This window comes from Photinus pyralis, unplaced genomic scaffold (assembly GCF_008802855.1).
Source record: "Photinus pyralis isolate 1611_PpyrPB1 unplaced genomic scaffold, Ppyr1.3 Ppyr1.4_LG7, whole genome shotgun sequence".
NCBI classification, from domain to species: domain Eukaryota; kingdom Metazoa; phylum Arthropoda; class Insecta; order Coleoptera; family Lampyridae; genus Photinus; species Photinus pyralis.
Window position 1 is genome coordinate 5,580,434 of NW_022170738.1, and position 17,409 is coordinate 5,597,842.

The window sequence follows — 17,409 nt, forward strand, 5'->3', positions numbered from 1 at the left end:
CGTTCATTGAGCGAAATTTCGGGTTGTGTTTTCTAAAAGTGACAGCGTGACAGTTCTCATTATTGACTACTAGTTAATAATAAAAAATTATTAACCACTTGGAACAAATGCCGAGAAAGCCTACTTTACAAGTGGAAAAAAGGTTAATAATCATGTCATCAGACGCTAGTAGTGAAAAAACACAATTTATGCACAGCACGTTTTAAAAGGCCATTTCGAGTGCGAACGGTCACTACGCGCACTACACCGTCATCAGCTGTGTGAATCTTCTCAATACGCCCCAATAACCAATTGACTGGAGATGTGTTGTCCTCTCGGATCACGACCATATCGTTTTCCTTTACGTTACTGCAGGCGGTTGTCCATTTTGTGCGTTGTTGGAGTTCGCTGATGTATTCCTTCGTCCACCGAGACCAAAAATGCTGGTACATATCTTGCAGCAATTGATAACGAGATAATGTGTTCTTTCTTAGATGCTGGAGGTTCTCTTCTGGTAAGGCAGTAAGTGGCCTTCCTACTAAAAAGTGTCCTGGGGTAAGGGGTTGGTAATCATCGGGACTAGGCGACAAGGGATGCAAAGGACGGGAATTTAAAATACATTCTATTTGATCAGTTACAGTTATAAACTCCTCAAAGGTTAATAACGTGCTACCGATGACACGCCTAAAACAATGCTTAAAACTTTTGACACCCGCTTCCCATAAACCGCCCATATGCGGTGCGCTAGGTGGTATAAATTGCCATGTGATACTCTCATTTGCAATGTAAGGAGCAACTTCTGTATCAAACTTGTCAAAAAATTGTACTAATTCACGCAAATCATTTGATGCGCCTACAAAATTTGTTCCGTTGTCTGAATAAATTTCCTTTGGTTTACCGCGCCGTGACACAAACCGTCTCAGCGCTAAGTACTAAGACTGCTAACAGGTTGAAGCAGTATTAACATAATACCAATTAGATGGCCTTGTCAATTTCTGAATTTGATGCACGCGGTTACTTACAAATTCTTTTAATTGGTGGACTTCTGTATTTATCCAATACAATACAACCTGCGAGTCGCACCAATATGCGCATTTTACATCCATTGACAGTGACCTCAAAACCTTTTCCATGAGTTTGGATAAGAGTAATGCCCCGCACAATTCTAATCGGGGTACTGTTATAGATTTCAAGGGAGCCACTCTTGTTTTTGCACACAGCAAATGAACCTTAATATTTGTTCCCGTGTCAGTGCGAGCGTAAACACATGCTGCATATGCATGTGTGGATGCATCGCAAAATCCATGGAGTTCAACATTGTGAGAGTCATACAGTGCACGACGAGTAATTTTAATGAAATTTACGTCTAACAAATTATGTTTGTAATTTATCCACTCATCATAAATACCGTTCTCGATAGGTGAATCCCAGGATAATTTTTCAGACCACAATTTTTGTAATAGGATTTTTCCCGTGATAATTACTGGACTTAAAAGACCTAAAGGATCAAAAACTTTTGAAATATCAGACAAAATTTGTCTTTTTGATATGGCCGTGAATGCAATTGTAATTGTTTCTTTGAGGTGAATTCCCCTACCTGAAAACCTATTTCATCCCTTTCTGTATTGAAAATAATCCCTAGCGTCTTGCGAATATCATGGGATCCAATAGAAAAAATGTTATGTTGCGCATCTTGATTAAAGACGCTCAAAACATCAAAACTGTTAGCGTACCATTTATGTAATAAAAACCCGGCAGATTGTAGTATTTGTTTGATTTCAACACAAATTTGGATTAAGGTTTCAATATTATCATGTCCCGTGATCAAATCATCAACATAAAAGTCGCGTTTAATGACTTGAGCCGCTAGTGGGTTGGAAAATTCATGATCAATTCCAAGCTGGTACAAGCAACGGGTTGCTAGATATGGGGCTGAAGCTGTCCCGTAAGTGACTGTGTTTAATTCATAGGTTTTGATAGGTTCACATTCATCTTCGCGCCATAAAATCCTGTGACATTTGCGATCATCAGGATTCAGTAGCACCTGTCGATACATTTGCTGTATATCAGCTGATACAACATATTTGTATTGGCGAAAGCGCAGGATAATCGAAAATAAGTCATCTTGAACAGTAGGCCCAACTAATTGTGCGTTATTTAAAGAAACCCCGCTCGAGGTGGGCGCTGAAGCGTCAAAAACAACCCTTAATTTGGTGGTAGCAGCATTTTCTCGCAATACTCCATGATGCGGTAGTAAATTATTGATTTCACCCTTTATAGGGTGCACTTCCGACATGTGACCACGAGCTAAATACTCCCGCATGAATTCTGAATACATTTCCTTAAACTGAATCTGCGTACGAAATTTACGTTCTAATGAAAGCAACCGTTTTGTAGATGTGATCTCTGATGACCCTAGTTTGTGAATTTTTTCATTAAAAGGAACATTAACAATGAATCTACCTTGTTCGTTTCGTACAACATGCTTCTGGAAGTGGGTTTCGCATTCAGAAACCGAAAGGGTGGATGAAGATGTTTCACAAACGTCTTGGCAATCTTCTATTTCCCAAAATTTTCGTAAGTCTTTTTGCAATGATTTCAGTGACACATTACAAATCGATGAAACCGGTTTAAGAGGTATTTTCCCGGTCACCAACCATCCTAATCGTGAACCTTGTAGTGTAATATTTTTTGAAATTATAAATCTTTGATGATTGATAACATCCCAAAACACTTCTGCGCCTAGAAGTGCATCTATTTTATTAGGATAGTAAAACTCGGGATCTGCTAATTCTAATTGTTCAGGAATATCTAAGCCTGAAATATTAATTTCTTGCAACGGTAACTGTTCGCAAATGGATTCGATTATCAAAAAATTACACGTTTTTTGATAAGAACAATCCCTAGCAAAAATACCGATTTCGCAATTCTGATTGACCTTTGTAGCTACTGTACCGATTCCCGAAATGGTCATTACTAGTTTGTTACTTTGCAACCCCAATTTTTCACAGGAATCACGCAATATAAAATTTGATTGTGATCCGCTATCTCATGCACCCGGTTACCTTTATCTAAGACATGAATTAATACGGTTAACAATAGGATCTGATTATGTTTCCGATTTTGTACCGAATAAGATGAGCTTGGGTGGGCATCAATTACCTTTTGGGTATCCACAACTTCAGAATTGTGAAGGAGGGTATTATGATTTTTGTTGCACAATTTACATTTGCCGAACTTGCACTTTTGCGCATCATGTCCTTTATGAAGGCAATTATTACATAACTTTAAAGAGGTAATTTCCTGAATACGATCCTGTACATTTAAGTTTAAAAATTGTTTACATTTAAATATCGGATGATTGCCTTTGCACATGGCACAACGTGGTTCGGTTGATAATAAATTGTTTGAATTGCGAACATGTTTAGGTTTTGAATACACCTGATTAGTTTGTAAGGACTTCATTTCAATTGTCTCCAAAACATCTGCCTTTTTGATAAGAAATTGCGTTAATTCGTTGAGAGTAGGAAGCTCGTTAGCTTTATGATACTCCTCCCAATCACGAATGGTTTCTTTATCTAACTTTTCCACTAAAATGTGAATTATCAAAGTGTCCCATTCCTTAATGGGTTGTTTTAAAATTTCTAAAGGGCGCAAATGATTCCCCAACTTGTCAACTAATTGCCTAATTTCGGCAGATGAATCTTTTGTAAGCGGAAGAATATCAAAAAGCGCTTTGACGTGATTATGTACCAGTAATCGAGTATTATTGAAACGGTTACACAGTAATTCCCATGCAAGCTGATAATTACCTGATGAAAATTCCAATGAACTGATAACCTGTGAAGCAGTACCAAACAACGTGGCTCTCAAATAATGAAATTTTTGAATGTTTGTAATCGCGTCATTTGTATGAATTAGCGACTCGAAGGTGTCTTTAAATTCCAGCCAATTATCGTAATTATCACTGAATTTGGGTAATTGAATAGTTGGCAATTTAATACCTAATAAATTTTCATGAACCTGTTCAACTGCATGCAGATTATCATGATTTACAGAAGCTTCTTGACCCTGATTTACGTCTGTGACACCAAGTTTGCCTTCAGCTAAAGCAATTACGTCACAATAATCATTTTCAAACGGCTCCCGTGCTGACAAATGAGTACTGAAAGTATCATCAGTGCAATCAAGAATAATTTTGGAATGAATTTTGTCATATTCATTAACAGCATTTTGCATTTTTTGTAAACGACTTTTTAATTGTTTGGCCATTGCGATACTGGCCGTATCAGAATCGTATGCATTAACAAAATTGATAAACCCGGTGAGTTTAGATTTCACGTTATCCCTTTGACGCATCAATGTCTGCAACTGATCAGGCATCGTGTTTGGATAATATGATACTGATAAAAAGGAAAATTAAGTAAGGAAATGTGCTCTTACTTTGAATTTGATGTAGGATTGTTAACGTGTTGACCTTGCCTTTTACACCAATGTAGATCTCAGAAAATGGATCGATTGAACGTAAAATTGCGAACTTCTTGTACCTTTTGATCTACTGACTGAATATCAATCCGACTGTGAAGGACCATGTAATTTTTCTGTGTGCTTTATTCAACATCATTACAACGAATGAATTCCCCATAGGTACATAGAATAAACAAAAATGCGATTGCGCATAAACATAAACTATTCGTAACATTATTGTTGTAACGAAATTTTGGAACCTGCATTGCTTTATCGTGACATTTAAATAATACATACCTAAGCACCATTTGTGATATGGCGTAAACGACAGGTACCTACTACTATGTTAAAAGCAGTTGTAGCAATCTATCAGAATAATTAAAACAAGTTAAAAAGCAATCGTAAACGATTTACAAAAAGCGCATTTCCACTTGCATTCATTTCCCATTTGTAAGATGCAACTTCTGTTAAAATCGTAAAAATCCGGCCACAAATATGAAAGATATCGTTGCAAATGTGCAGTCCCTTTTTGACGTGTTACTTCAATTTCAGTTTATAAGAAGAATTTAATTTCAATTCAATTTATGGAACATGTAAAAAACGGTTTGTTGGTTTTTTTACAACAACTTTTTTAGCAATAAACGCAGAAAAATCCCTTCCTTGGTGCAAGCACCATAACGAACCAAACAGCGAAAAAAGTAGAACAATAGCTCTTAAGATAAAGAACTAGTAGCGTCTCAACGAACGAGCGGACGGACGGACAAAGTGGCCACAATAGCGCATTTTTTTAGCGCATTTCCACAAAAAAAATGCGCTATTGTGGCCACTTTGTCCGTTCGTCCGTCCGTCCATCCGTCCGCTCGTTCGTTTCAAAATTTTATTTTGCGCATGCGCAGTGCCAACCTTTGTATCTATGGAAGCATTTAAATGAAATTTGATGACTACGCGCTTGGAACAAAGGAAAATCTAACATTACTTTCAAAATTTAGATTTGCGCATGCTGCAATTTTATTATTTAGAAAAGCATTGAAATGAAATTCTTCTTATAAACAGAAATTAAAGTAGCACGTCAAAAATGGATTACACAATGTCATGTGCAACGCTATCTTTCATATTTGTGGCCGGATTTTTACGATTTTAACAGAAGTTGCATCTTACAAATGGGAAATGAATACAAGTGGAAATGCGCTTTTTGTAAATCGTTTACGATTACCTACTTTTTAACTTGTTTATTTTTGTGGTAATGCGCTAAAAATTGGCAGTGCTCAGTTACGTAGACTTCGAATCGAACAGGTATTATTAGTGTCATTGATCCTGAACAGAGCAGGAATGCGAAGGCTGTTACGAGGCATTAAAACACAACCCATGATGCCTAATAGAATATTGACTACCTACGAACCCGTGGCGAGAAGAAATGCTGTTTTTAACAATTACGATCTCAAAATAGTATATACTAGGTACCTCCTAGAACTCTCTATAGAACAAAAACAAGAATTGTGATTTCGAAGAGATGCTGATAAGAAAAGTTGCAAGCGCTAATGAAATGTGCGCGTGGAAGTACCTACCTAAGTACTAAACTCTTATTGTATAATTTTCGAACTAATTCCAACGTTAAAACTTATGGGGGGCAATTAAAAGAAAGGAATTCCAGGCGGAGGGACATCATACGAGTCCACCTTGATGCAAATTGCGGCCTTGTTAAATATATTTTTCAATCGCTGAAGTAGTGTTGCGTTACGATTATACCTACACGTTTCTGTTCTCGTATTTCTTTCGCCATTTTAGTCATGGAAACGAAGCAGGAATATTTAACAGATGCACAAATGGAGGCACTCGACAAATTTCTAAATAGTATCGGTATTCTAAATTACGAATTAAAGTTTTCACCAGCGGTAGAAGACGGTGAAAATTTCGGTGGTGTGATATTGAAAGTTGATGTGTTGGAAGTGAAAAACGCAGATCTGCCAGTAAACCATTTCATTATCAAATGCTCACCTCACAGTGATATAATCCATGCAGCGGTGCCATTCGTCAACGTTTATAATATCGAAATATACCTATATTCAACAGTATTTTCAGAATTTCTGCAGATTCAGAGAGAAAAAAAAGTTGCACAGGTGTGTAAACCATGTCCAAAATTCTATACATCATTGACCAAGCATCGGGAAGAAATGTTGGTACTTGAAGATTTAAAACTGAAAGGGTATGAGCATCACAATCGTTACCTGCCCTTGAATTACGATCACGTATTGATAATGTTAAAGCAATACGCGAAAATACACGCGTTATCTTACGCCGTTCGTGATCAAAAACCTCAACTATTCCAGGAATTTCAAAAAAACATGCGTAACCATTTCTTCGAAGACCTCACTTTTGGTGCCATCCAAACGTACGTTCAGCATCGCTTAACCCACGCACTTAAAGCACTAAATCGTGATCAGGATGGGCCATATTATGACAAATTTGTCTATTTAGCAGAGAATTGGAATTCCGTACTAAAGAGTTTGATGTCAAAATCTCAACACCCAGTTGTTTGTCACATTGACTGTGGTATTTCTAATGCACTTTTTAAGTACCAGGTAAACAATTATATTCGTTACATTAAATCATCACGAACAATTTTAGCACACAAAGATTCCAACCGAAGTTATCTTATTGGACTGGCAACACTCACGCGTGGATTCACCAGCCGTAGATCTAGTTGCATTCATCCTATCATCTGCAGACGCTTCCACACTGGAAAAGTTCGATGAATTGGTTGTTGAGTACTATAAGTCACTAAGTTCATTTCTGCGGGAGCTTGGAAGTGATCCAAATGAAGTATTGCCGTTTGAAGTATTACAATCAGAGCTAAAAACGTACGGAATAGTTGGTCTCCTCATGACGGTGTTATTACTGCACGTTTACGCGGCCGGTAACCAAAAACTGCCGAACTTGGTTACCGATGAGTCCTATTCAAGTGGATTCGTATTCACATACAACTTGGATGATAGAACACATTACGATAGCCGAATGAGGGCGGCTGTTTCTAAATTTCACAGAATGGGTTATAATTTTATGTAGTTTTTTGGACCTCATTTGAGCGATTACAGCGTTCAAAAAAACTTGTTAATACTGTTCAGAAACTTGTAATCAAGATTTGGCTCGTTTCCTTCATTATATTGCTCTTATTGCAACAATTTTATGATTTTACGCAATTGATTATTGCAGAATTGTTCTCGAACCCAAGTATCAACGAGCAAAATCGAATTCAGGGAGTTATTATTTTTAAGACGAATAGTACAATTTACTACTACTATACTATAATTTTATTATTAATAAAAAGTTAATTTGTTGATAATTGGTCTCTTAACATAACATACATGTTTATAATGCTACACAAGTATCAATATATATTTACAACCGCTACTTTTTGCATACATTACGAATGCGACAGAAGTGAAAGTATTCTTTACTTCCCAAGTCATTAAAGACGTACAAATTAGTGCTTTACATCGTCGTGCTTATCCAACTGTTTGCCCTCTGTATTCCATTCAAAAGTGTACGGAGGGCTAATACGGATAAAAAACTATAATTGACGGTGGCAAAAATTGATATCTTGCCACTTTAAGCTTTTTTCAGCTTATCGATGGTACCATTATCACATTTTGAGGTTCCAATCACTCAATCATTCTGAAAAAAAAATCACTTCTAAGTTCAGGTTTATTTTCATGTGTGTAGAGCATTTCCAAATAAGGGCATAAACGTTCCAATAGATCCATAGAGATATTCTGTACTACTAAAAACTGGTAAGTTGTGAGACAGGAGAAAAAGTAAGTCGAGATTATAAATGTAAACGCAAAATATGCCGAAATATGTGAAGAAATCGTTAAAAATCACCTTTGAATGTGCTATAAGCTGTAACTAAGTGCATTGCAAAAAGGAAAAAATAGATGCGATACATCCAACCACAGAACACTGCATTTTGTTGAAGACTAATACACAAATTCCACAAAAAGCGTCAAAATATAATAATTATATGTCAGTGAAAATCTCCGCGTGACGTCACCAATAACTCCACCCACATGCACAATAGCATATCTTTTATTTATTGTATCTTATTAGAGTGGTTTATTAATGAAACAAGGTATCCCATGGTTGTTGTATCTAAATTAAGTGGAGGAGTGCGAATATGCGTGAATTTGTCCAAATCGAACGATCAAGTAATACCAATATTGCACCCTGTGAAAATACCATAGTGTAATGAAAATACCTTCGCACGCGGTGGCAGAAATACCCAATACAGCTGAATTCTTTTCAAAGCTTGATGCAAAATCGGGATATTGGCAAATGGAGCTGAACCCATCAGTGTCGAGACCTCTCACGATATTCATTACACCTTGGGGACGATATAATTTTATAAGATCACTAATGGGTTTCAGGTCCACAGGCGACACATGTAGTTTAAGGGGCGACTTAGACCTTCAAAGATTCCTAAACATCTTGAAGATAGTGAATGATCTCTTAATACCATCTAAAACTTTAAAAGAAAATATCTCCATTGTATGCAATGTCCTTGAACGATGCGCTGAACATAATATTACACTGAAACCCGAGAAATGTTCATTCGGGGTCTCATAAGTTGATTCTGCGGGATATAAGATCAAACCGGGAGGGTACGAAGCAGATAAATCCAAAATAAAAACTATTAGAGAATTCCTTACACCAACCAATCTGAAGGAATTACAACAGTTCATGGGACTAGTCAACCATCTTGGCCAGTTTACTTCAAACATTTCAAATACAGCTCTGAACCTCTCCGAAGCCATCTATCAACAAAACATTTATTTCGATAGACGGCCGACCACACCTAAGCATTCAAACATCACCCCCTATTCTCGCCTCCTTCGATCCAAACGCTGAAACCGTCCTTCAAACGGATACGTCCCGTCGGGGTGGATTAGGATTTGCTCTTCTTCAGAAACAAGGTGTTTGGAAACTGATACGAGGCGGGTCACGTTTTATAAGTAGGGCAAAATCACGATACGCAATGGTTGAACTTGAGTCCCTAGCAATTGTGTGGGCAGTAAAGGAGTGCCATCTCTACCTGTGGGGTGGGTTTACAACAGTTTACTGGGTTGTGGACCACCGACCACTTGTCCCAATCTTTAACACTCATACATTGGACATGGTCGATAAACCTCAGCTTCAATCATACAAATCCAAATTGGCCGGATATATCTTCACGGTCGTACTTCACACCCATTGACGAATTTTTGCATAACGTAAAAATTGTAGCAGCTGAACTATTTGAAAACAATCCAGACCCTTTCAGAACACGAAGCTGATGTTGATGAGGGATACTAAAATTTACTCATTTCTGCTAAAAATAATTTCTCAGGATACATGTAATGGAACCATTGGCCAACTTCATGAAAAAATTAAAATCTGAGCTGTCTTTATTAGGTAGGTAAACTCGTTCTAAAAGGACATCAAATTGTCATCCCTCAGAAAAGCAGAAAGAGGGTGCTAAAACAGCTCCATGCGGCTCATCAGGGCATTGAAAGGGCTAAACGTGCTTACAACCGATCTGCTCGTCCCTTAACCTCCTCTTAGCCCAGGTGATACTGTTCCTGTCCAAGACCATATTACCAAATGGATTAAAAAAGGCCCAACTGAAGGATCCTATATTCTTAAATGGTGATCAGGAAAAGAACCAAGAAGAAACCGGATTTTCCTTCGGCTACTGAAAGGGGGAGATGGTAGGGGTCCAATTTAGAGGTCACCGTGGGAAAGAAATAACAACGTGACTTGAGAGTTGTCAGATATTGTGTTCTAAATAAACTATATTTGTATTGTTTAGACCTTGGATTTATATAACTTACCATTGATCCTCAAACAAAAATTACAGTGATACTTAACTAATAATAATGTATATGTATATGAGAAAATAAAACTGTTACAGTTCTTAGAATGCAATGACTATCATCGTAAAAATTACAACTCCAAAATAAATCGACTGCCTCAGTACCATTTACTAATCTGTGTCAATCTCTGATGCTCTAATTAGTGTAGTCCTTGTCGGCGTGTCCGTTTTACATGAAATGGACGAACATTCTGATATCTTTTGGTTCCGAATGTGATTAGTATTTAGTTGGTTCATTCCACTCCAACTTCCAGTAACAGTAACAGTTGTTTGGCAGTGTGGAACGTTATTTCAAACGAATCTCAGACACAAAATTGTTATCACGAGCAATCGGAATCTACATCACGTACAGGTTCATTTTTATCAAAAACGTTGTAGTCCAGTCAAATTAGCTTTAAAAGTAGTATAAACTGGATGTTGTAATTTCACTCAACGAAACCAAGCGTATCCTATGTAAAAAAATCCGCTGGATCGGAAGTCCCCCTGGCCGGAAACGCCCGGAACATATTGTTATCAATAAAAATCGAATAAAAAATGAGAAAATGTCGTGTTTTTTCGCATTTGACTTCGAATATCTCGTTAACTATTGCTCTGAGGGAAAGAATGAATAGAAATGAACTTGTTTAGAATAAAATTTTCTATGAGATACAGTTGGTCCGGAACGCTCATTTTCTATTGTTATTGTTTTTTACGGAAAAATGTGAAAAATTAATCTCTAAAATTAACAATTTCTTATTATCAAGTAAAATTCATCCGATCTTTTTGAAAATCCGTATTTAGTAACTTCTTTTGATAACAAAACAATGTGACAAACCCCATCACCGTAGGTTTTATAGTAATTGATTAATTAAATAAAAAAGTAAAAAAGGGATGCTTTGTCTTTCAAACTGGGGGACTACAAGAGCGTTCCCAATTTTTTTATACATAGTTTAATCTTTAAATTAATCTTTTCCAATAATTGTCCCGACGAACTGTAGAATTTTCCTTCGGAATTCGAAGAATTTTCTTAGTTAACAAATGGAATAACTCTCGCAATGTAACAAAAAATATAACTATAATAGGCGCTTGGAAAGCTATCGGAAAAACGTACATAAAAAAAAATACGTCCAAATCCGATTAATAGTTCACTAGAAATCAGATTTTGACTTTGAAGCCAGTTTTCGAATCAACCAAAAATGATTTTGCAAATCGGGTCGCACCATGGGTCGCACAGATCGATTTTTTAAAGCGTGGACTTTTTTATGCTTCTATTTCACCAAAATGAATGATTTTTATTAATTTTTTACATTTTGCTATAAAAAAACAATAACAGTTGAAAATGAGCGTTCCGGACCAATTGTTTCTTATGGAAAATTCTATTCTAAACAAGTTCATTTCTATTCATTCTTTCCCTCAGAGCAATAGTTAACGTGATATTCGAAGTCAAATGCGAAAAAACACGACACTCATTTTTTTCTTCGTTTTTTGTTAATAACAATAATTATGTTCCGGCCGTTTCCGGCCAGGGGGACTATGATTTTCGGATTCAGCGGATTGTTTTACATAGGATACGCTTAGTTTCGTTGAGTGAAGTGACAACATCCAGCCCAAACCGTAATTTGACTGGACTATTGTTGTACAATTCCATCCTCAGAGGTCGTTTTGGTTTTAGTATTGATTTATTGGTGAATGGAAACGTGGATCTAAAGTTTAACCATTATCATTGATTATATACTACAAACTATATAATCAATGTCATTATATAATTTTCTGTAATAAGATTTATTTACAAAAATCATCAATACAAAGGCTCTATAACATAAACCTTGGAAATTAATGTTCATCACGTTATAGTTGTGCATGGCGGTGTGATTGTAACTACACGCTTATGTTCTCATACTTCATATCCAGTTGAAATCATGTCAACAAAACAGCAATGGTTAACAGACGCACCAGTTGCAGCATTCGAAGAATTTCTAAATAGTATCGGTGTTCAAAATTACGAATTGAAGTGTTCACCAGCGATAGAAGACGGTGAAAATTTCGGTGGTGTTATATTGAATGTGGATTTATTAGGCGTGAAAAACGCAGATTGTGCCGATGAACCATTTCATTATCAAATGCTCACCTCGGAGTGCTTTGGCACATTCAGCTGTGCCATTCGTCAACGTTTATAATCTCGAAATATACCTATACTCAACAATATTTCCAGAATTTCTACAGATTCAAAAAGAAAAAGATGTTGGGGAGGTATTTCAACCAAGTCCAAAATTCTACACATCACTGATAAAGCATCGAGAGGAAATGTTAGTGCTTGAAGACGTAAAATTGAGATGGTATGTCCATCACCATCGCTACCTTCCTTTGAACTACGATCACGTATTGATCATGGTCAAACAATACGCGAAAATACACGCGTTATCTTACGCCATTCGTGATCAAAAGCCTCAGGTATTTCAAGAATTTCAAAAAAATATGTGTAAGCATTTCTTCGAAGCTACAAGCTCTAATGTCTAGCCGTCTTATAGCCTTAGACAAATGCCCTGACGTTAGACCAATAGGCATTGGCGAATGTCTACGAAGAATATTATCAAAATGCATGATCGAAGTCACTGGTTTTGAAATAACTGAAGCATGCGGTCAGTCACAACTTTGCAGCGGATTAAACTGCGGCATTGAAAGTGCCATTCATGCCATGAATGATATTTTTCAAAGTAAATGCCTTCCAGGCTCAAATTGGGGGATGCTACTTGTTGACGCAAATAATGCATTCAATGCTGTGAATAGACAACTTGCACTATGGCAAGCAAGAATATACTGGCCTCATTGCGCTCGCTTTCTATGTAATACCTATAATGGCCATGCGGAACTTGTTTTTCGTGATTCTAACATAAGATTATACAGCAGAGAAGGAGTAACCCAAGGAGATCCTCTCGCCATGCCACTCTATGCACTAGCGACCCTACCACTAATAAATAAACTTAAAATAAAAAATAAAGTGACACAATGTTGGTATGCTGATGATTCCTCCGCACAGAGAAGTTTTCATGACTTACGTAACTGGTGGGTATTAACAATACAGGACCAACATACGGCTATTTCCCACAAGGCAAAAAATCATTTCTGATATTTTCTGAAGCTGACAAACCAATTGCAGAAAAGATATTCAACAGCACTAATATATCCGTTGTAACCGATTCCCGTTTCCTAGGTGGATACATAGGAAGAGGAAAGGAAGATTTCATTAAAAATAATGTAACAAAATGGACGGATATAATCGAGAAGTTAACTTCAATATGCAAAGACTCACCTCAAGCCGCCTACAGTACTCTAACTAAAGCAGCCCAATTTAAATGCGTGTTATAAGCAATGCAGAAGAATTTTTTGAACCCCTTACTAATGCACTGCATGATCAATTTTTGCCAACACTACTGGGAGGTGAAACATCAAAACTAGAAGCACAGCTCTTTTCCTTTCCCGTTCACAAAGGTGGGCATACCAAACCTCAAGACAAGGCTCATCAATATTATCCACATCCTTAAACAACTCTCAGGATATAAATTTTGCTGAACATCACAAGTCTCTACATGTTACAAAAAGAGAAGGAAATCAACAAAAAGAAATATATGAAAATGAAATACTGGAGATGATTCTAACAAAACTGCCACAAAAACAGAAACGAACAATTGAAAGATCAATAGCAACAAAAATGCATACAAAAACATCCACCTGGCTTTCAGTAATACCAACGAAAAAAGACAATTTTGACCTTTCACCCCATGAATTCAGAGATGCTCTTGCCATCAGATATCACCGTACACCAGTCTCCATGCCAATATCCTGCCACAAATGGAAGCGTACATATGCCTATGAAGATGGAGCCGCCCTCCCCAATATCCCATAATAATCCACATTTATATTTACATTTATTTTTTTAAGTTATTAATAATGTTCAACGCGTTATCGTTATCGCGGTGTGTTTGTAACTACACGCTTATGTTCTCATTACTTCATATCATGCAATTGCAATCATGTCAACAAAACAGCAATGGTTAACAGACGCACAAGTTGTAGCATTCGAAGAATTTCTAAATAGTGTCGGTATTCAAAATTACGAATTGAAGTGTTCACCAGCGATAGAAGATGGTGAAAATTTCGGAGGTGTTATATTGAACGTGGATTTATTAGGCGTGAAAAACTCAGATGTGCCGATAAACCATTTCATTATCAAATGCTCACCTCGGAGTGCTTTGGCACATTCAGCTGTGCCATTCGTCAACGTTTATAATCTCGAAATATACCTATACTCAACAATATTTCCAGAATTTCTACAGATTCAAAAAGAAAAAGATGTTGGGGAGGTATTTCAACCAAGTCCAAAATTCTACACATCACTGATAAAGCATCGAGAGGAAATGTTAGTGCTTGAAGACGTAAAATTGAGATGGTATGTCCATCACCATCGCTACCTTCCTTTGAACTACGATCACGTATTGATCATGGTCAAACAATATGCGAAAATACACGCGTTATCTTACGCAATTCGTGATCAAAAGGCTCAGGTATTTCAAGAGTTTCAAAAAAATATGTGTAAGCATTTCTACGAAGATTTAAATTATGGTAGCTTCGATGAGTACATTACACATCGTTTTACATACGCATTGCAAGCACTAAATCGTGATCATGATGGGGTACTTTATGACAAATTTTTAAATTTTTATGAGAATTGGAATTCGATATTAAAGGGTTTGATGTCAAAATCTCGATATCCTGTTATTTGTCACGTTGATTGTGGTATTTCTAATGCCCTTTTCAAGTATCAGGTAATCTTTTATACATGCCACACTAAATAAACATGAAAATTTTAGCACTCTACTAAGATTCCAGTGGACGCTATCATACTGGATTGGCAACATTCTCGCATGGACTCCCCAGCAGTAGATCTAGTTACATTCATCCTATCATCTGCGGATACTTCCGCACTAGAACAGTTTGATGGATTGGTTGTTGAGTACTATAACTCACTAAGTTCATTTCTGAGGGAGCTAGGAAGTGATCCCAACGAAGTATTGCCGTTTGAAGTATTAAAATCGGAGCTTAAAACGTACGGAATAGTCGGTCTATTCATGACTGTCTTACTACTGCACGTTTACGCGGCCGGTGACCAAAAACTGCCAAGCTTGGTTACCGATGAGTCTTATTCAGATGGATTTGCACTCACATACAACTTAGATGATAGAACGCAATATGACTGTCGAATGAGGGCAGCCATTTTTCAATTTCACAAATTGGGATACAATTTTGTCTAGGTCTGCGATGTACGATAGGAAAAATCAAGCAAATGAGCGGACTGTGTCCTCCCAACCTGGCACTACCGTCTACTCTAGAAACCTTGGAGAGGACGCATTGTTTTGTTTATACTTAAGGGCGTGATGAGTACATCCGGTAACATAAGGTATTTTATTTTTGCCCATTATTCGGTTTATTTAAAAATTGCTTATGTAGAATAAATTGCTTATCATATTAGTTTATAAGATAAATTTAATTATCTGGCCAGTAAGTAGGTACATTTTTGAGTTATGCTAGGAAATAGGCTTTTGTCTTTTTAGGACCACTGCAATTTGTTTAATTTCATTTGTTTAATAATGATAAATGTGTTTGAGATATTTTCTTGTGACTTTCATGACGTTTATAACTCCTTACAAAGGAGGTAAAGAGGTTTATTTCAGAAGCACGCTAATATTGAAGTTAGCTGGGTTAGCATTTTTATAAATTTTGATTATGAAGTCCTAATCCTTAATGAGATATTCTGTGAAGAAAAAATGTATTGAATTCGGTAACAGTCTAGATAAGGGATGAATGCGAATTTTGAAAAATTTCAGAAATGTTTGGAAATGGCTTATTTTTCGAAAGGTTTTTTTACGCAAATTTGCCGTATTTTTACAATTACCAAAAAACTGTTTGTAGTATTCCTTAATTTACAATAAATGGCGCTACGTATACATTATAAATATATAAATAAAATCAATAATTATGCTTTATTAATTGTTCGTGTATGAAGAAATTACAATATACTATAGCGTTTAGAAGGGTCCCAATTTCTTTGTGCTTTATTTTCTTAATAGAGAAACGTAAACATAACGATAACCTAAAATACTCACATGTACTTCATTTTATTAATAGAGAAACTTTAACCAAAACCCAAAGTCAATTACCTAATTAATGCAAAGTAGTATCAGTAAGTATTTTATTAACAGAATAATTACAACGTATTGAAATATACATAGGTAAATCCGAGGGTAAATCGATCCTTAAAAGTTGAGTTATCAGCATTTATATGCCGTCCAGACAAGTCCACGAGGAGGTGTAAACCACTTTTTCCAGGAGAAAATGGGAAAGGAAGTGAAAATCGGTAAACAGGAGTGAAATTGAAGGCGGATAAAATAAACATGGGTAAAGTGAAAGAAAGGAATGATGAACCTAGAACAAGAACACTGGTGATATACTAAAATTGTTATACCTGCGTGTTAAGTAAATTACGTAAATGTTAGTAACATAATGAGTCATGATTGCTTTTTAATAGTAATAGTTTAATGCCCAACAGAAAACAAATTCCAATTACAGGACATTTAACAGATAATATAGAGGCGATACAAGTAGATATTACAAACAGTAGAACAATTGGTATAAAAAAAATTATAGAACTAAAATAATTTAAAAAAAATAAAAACCAAACCAAACAACTATATAAAAAATAGCAATTAAAGATTAATCTCAGTGAATATACAAGTTAGTGTTGAATTAAATATGTCCACGGTTTTACAAAGGTTATTGTATGTTTTACACGAACTTAAAATTGGAGACATATATAAAACATTAGTACGTGGCGGAGAAAGGTGAAATGGTAAACTCAAACGATAGTGATAAGATGGTACAAGAAAATTAATTTTAGACAGCAAATCGGGGGTATCTAGTTTATCGTGCACAATATTAAATAGGAAAGTTATACTACTTTTTATTCTTCTATCCTCTAAACTACTAACATGAAATAGGTTTAGTTTAGTTTCATGACAAAACCC

General features: G+C 36.2%; 2 protein-coding genes across 2 annotated transcripts; both read left to right on the top strand.

Annotated features, from left to right (window-relative positions):
- The first annotated feature begins 5,928 nt into the window (after positions 1–5,928).
- On the top strand, positions 5,929–7,846 carry LOC116176314. The gene is made up of 2 exons (XM_031494809.1): positions 5,929–7,025; positions 7,072–7,846. The coding sequence occupies exons 1-2, from the start codon at positions 6,234–6,236 to the stop codon at positions 7,507–7,509; spliced, it is 1,230 nt and encodes a 409-aa protein (XP_031350669.1). The 5' UTR covers positions 5,929–6,233; the 3' UTR covers positions 7,510–7,846.
- A 6,296-nt stretch (positions 7,847–14,142) lies between these two features.
- LOC116176313 lies at positions 14,143–16,318 on the top strand. The gene is made up of 2 exons (XM_031494808.1): positions 14,143–15,153; positions 15,199–16,318. Exons 1-2 carry the CDS (start codon positions 14,362–14,364, stop codon positions 15,637–15,639), a joined length of 1,233 nt encoding a protein of 410 aa, XP_031350668.1. The 5' UTR covers positions 14,143–14,361; the 3' UTR covers positions 15,640–16,318.
- Positions 16,319–17,409: the final 1,091 nt, after the last annotated feature.

Bases quoted from the DNA above. Each gene is read 5' to 3' on its own strand.
- LOC116176313 (XM_031494808.1), top strand. From the start codon at position 14,362: ATGTCAACAAAACAGCAATGGTTAACAGACGCACAAGTTGTAGCATTC. The intron at 15,154-15,198 runs GTAATCTTTTAT...TGAAAATTTTAG, and splicing joins ATGCCCTTTTCAAGTATCAG to CACTCTACTAAGATTCCAGT.
- LOC116176314 (XM_031494809.1), top strand. From the start codon at position 6,234: ATGGAAACGAAGCAGGAATATTTAACAGATGCACAAATGGAGGCACTC. The intron at 7,026-7,071 runs GTAAACAATTAT...GAACAATTTTAG, and splicing joins ATGCACTTTTTAAGTACCAG to CACACAAAGATTCCAACCGA.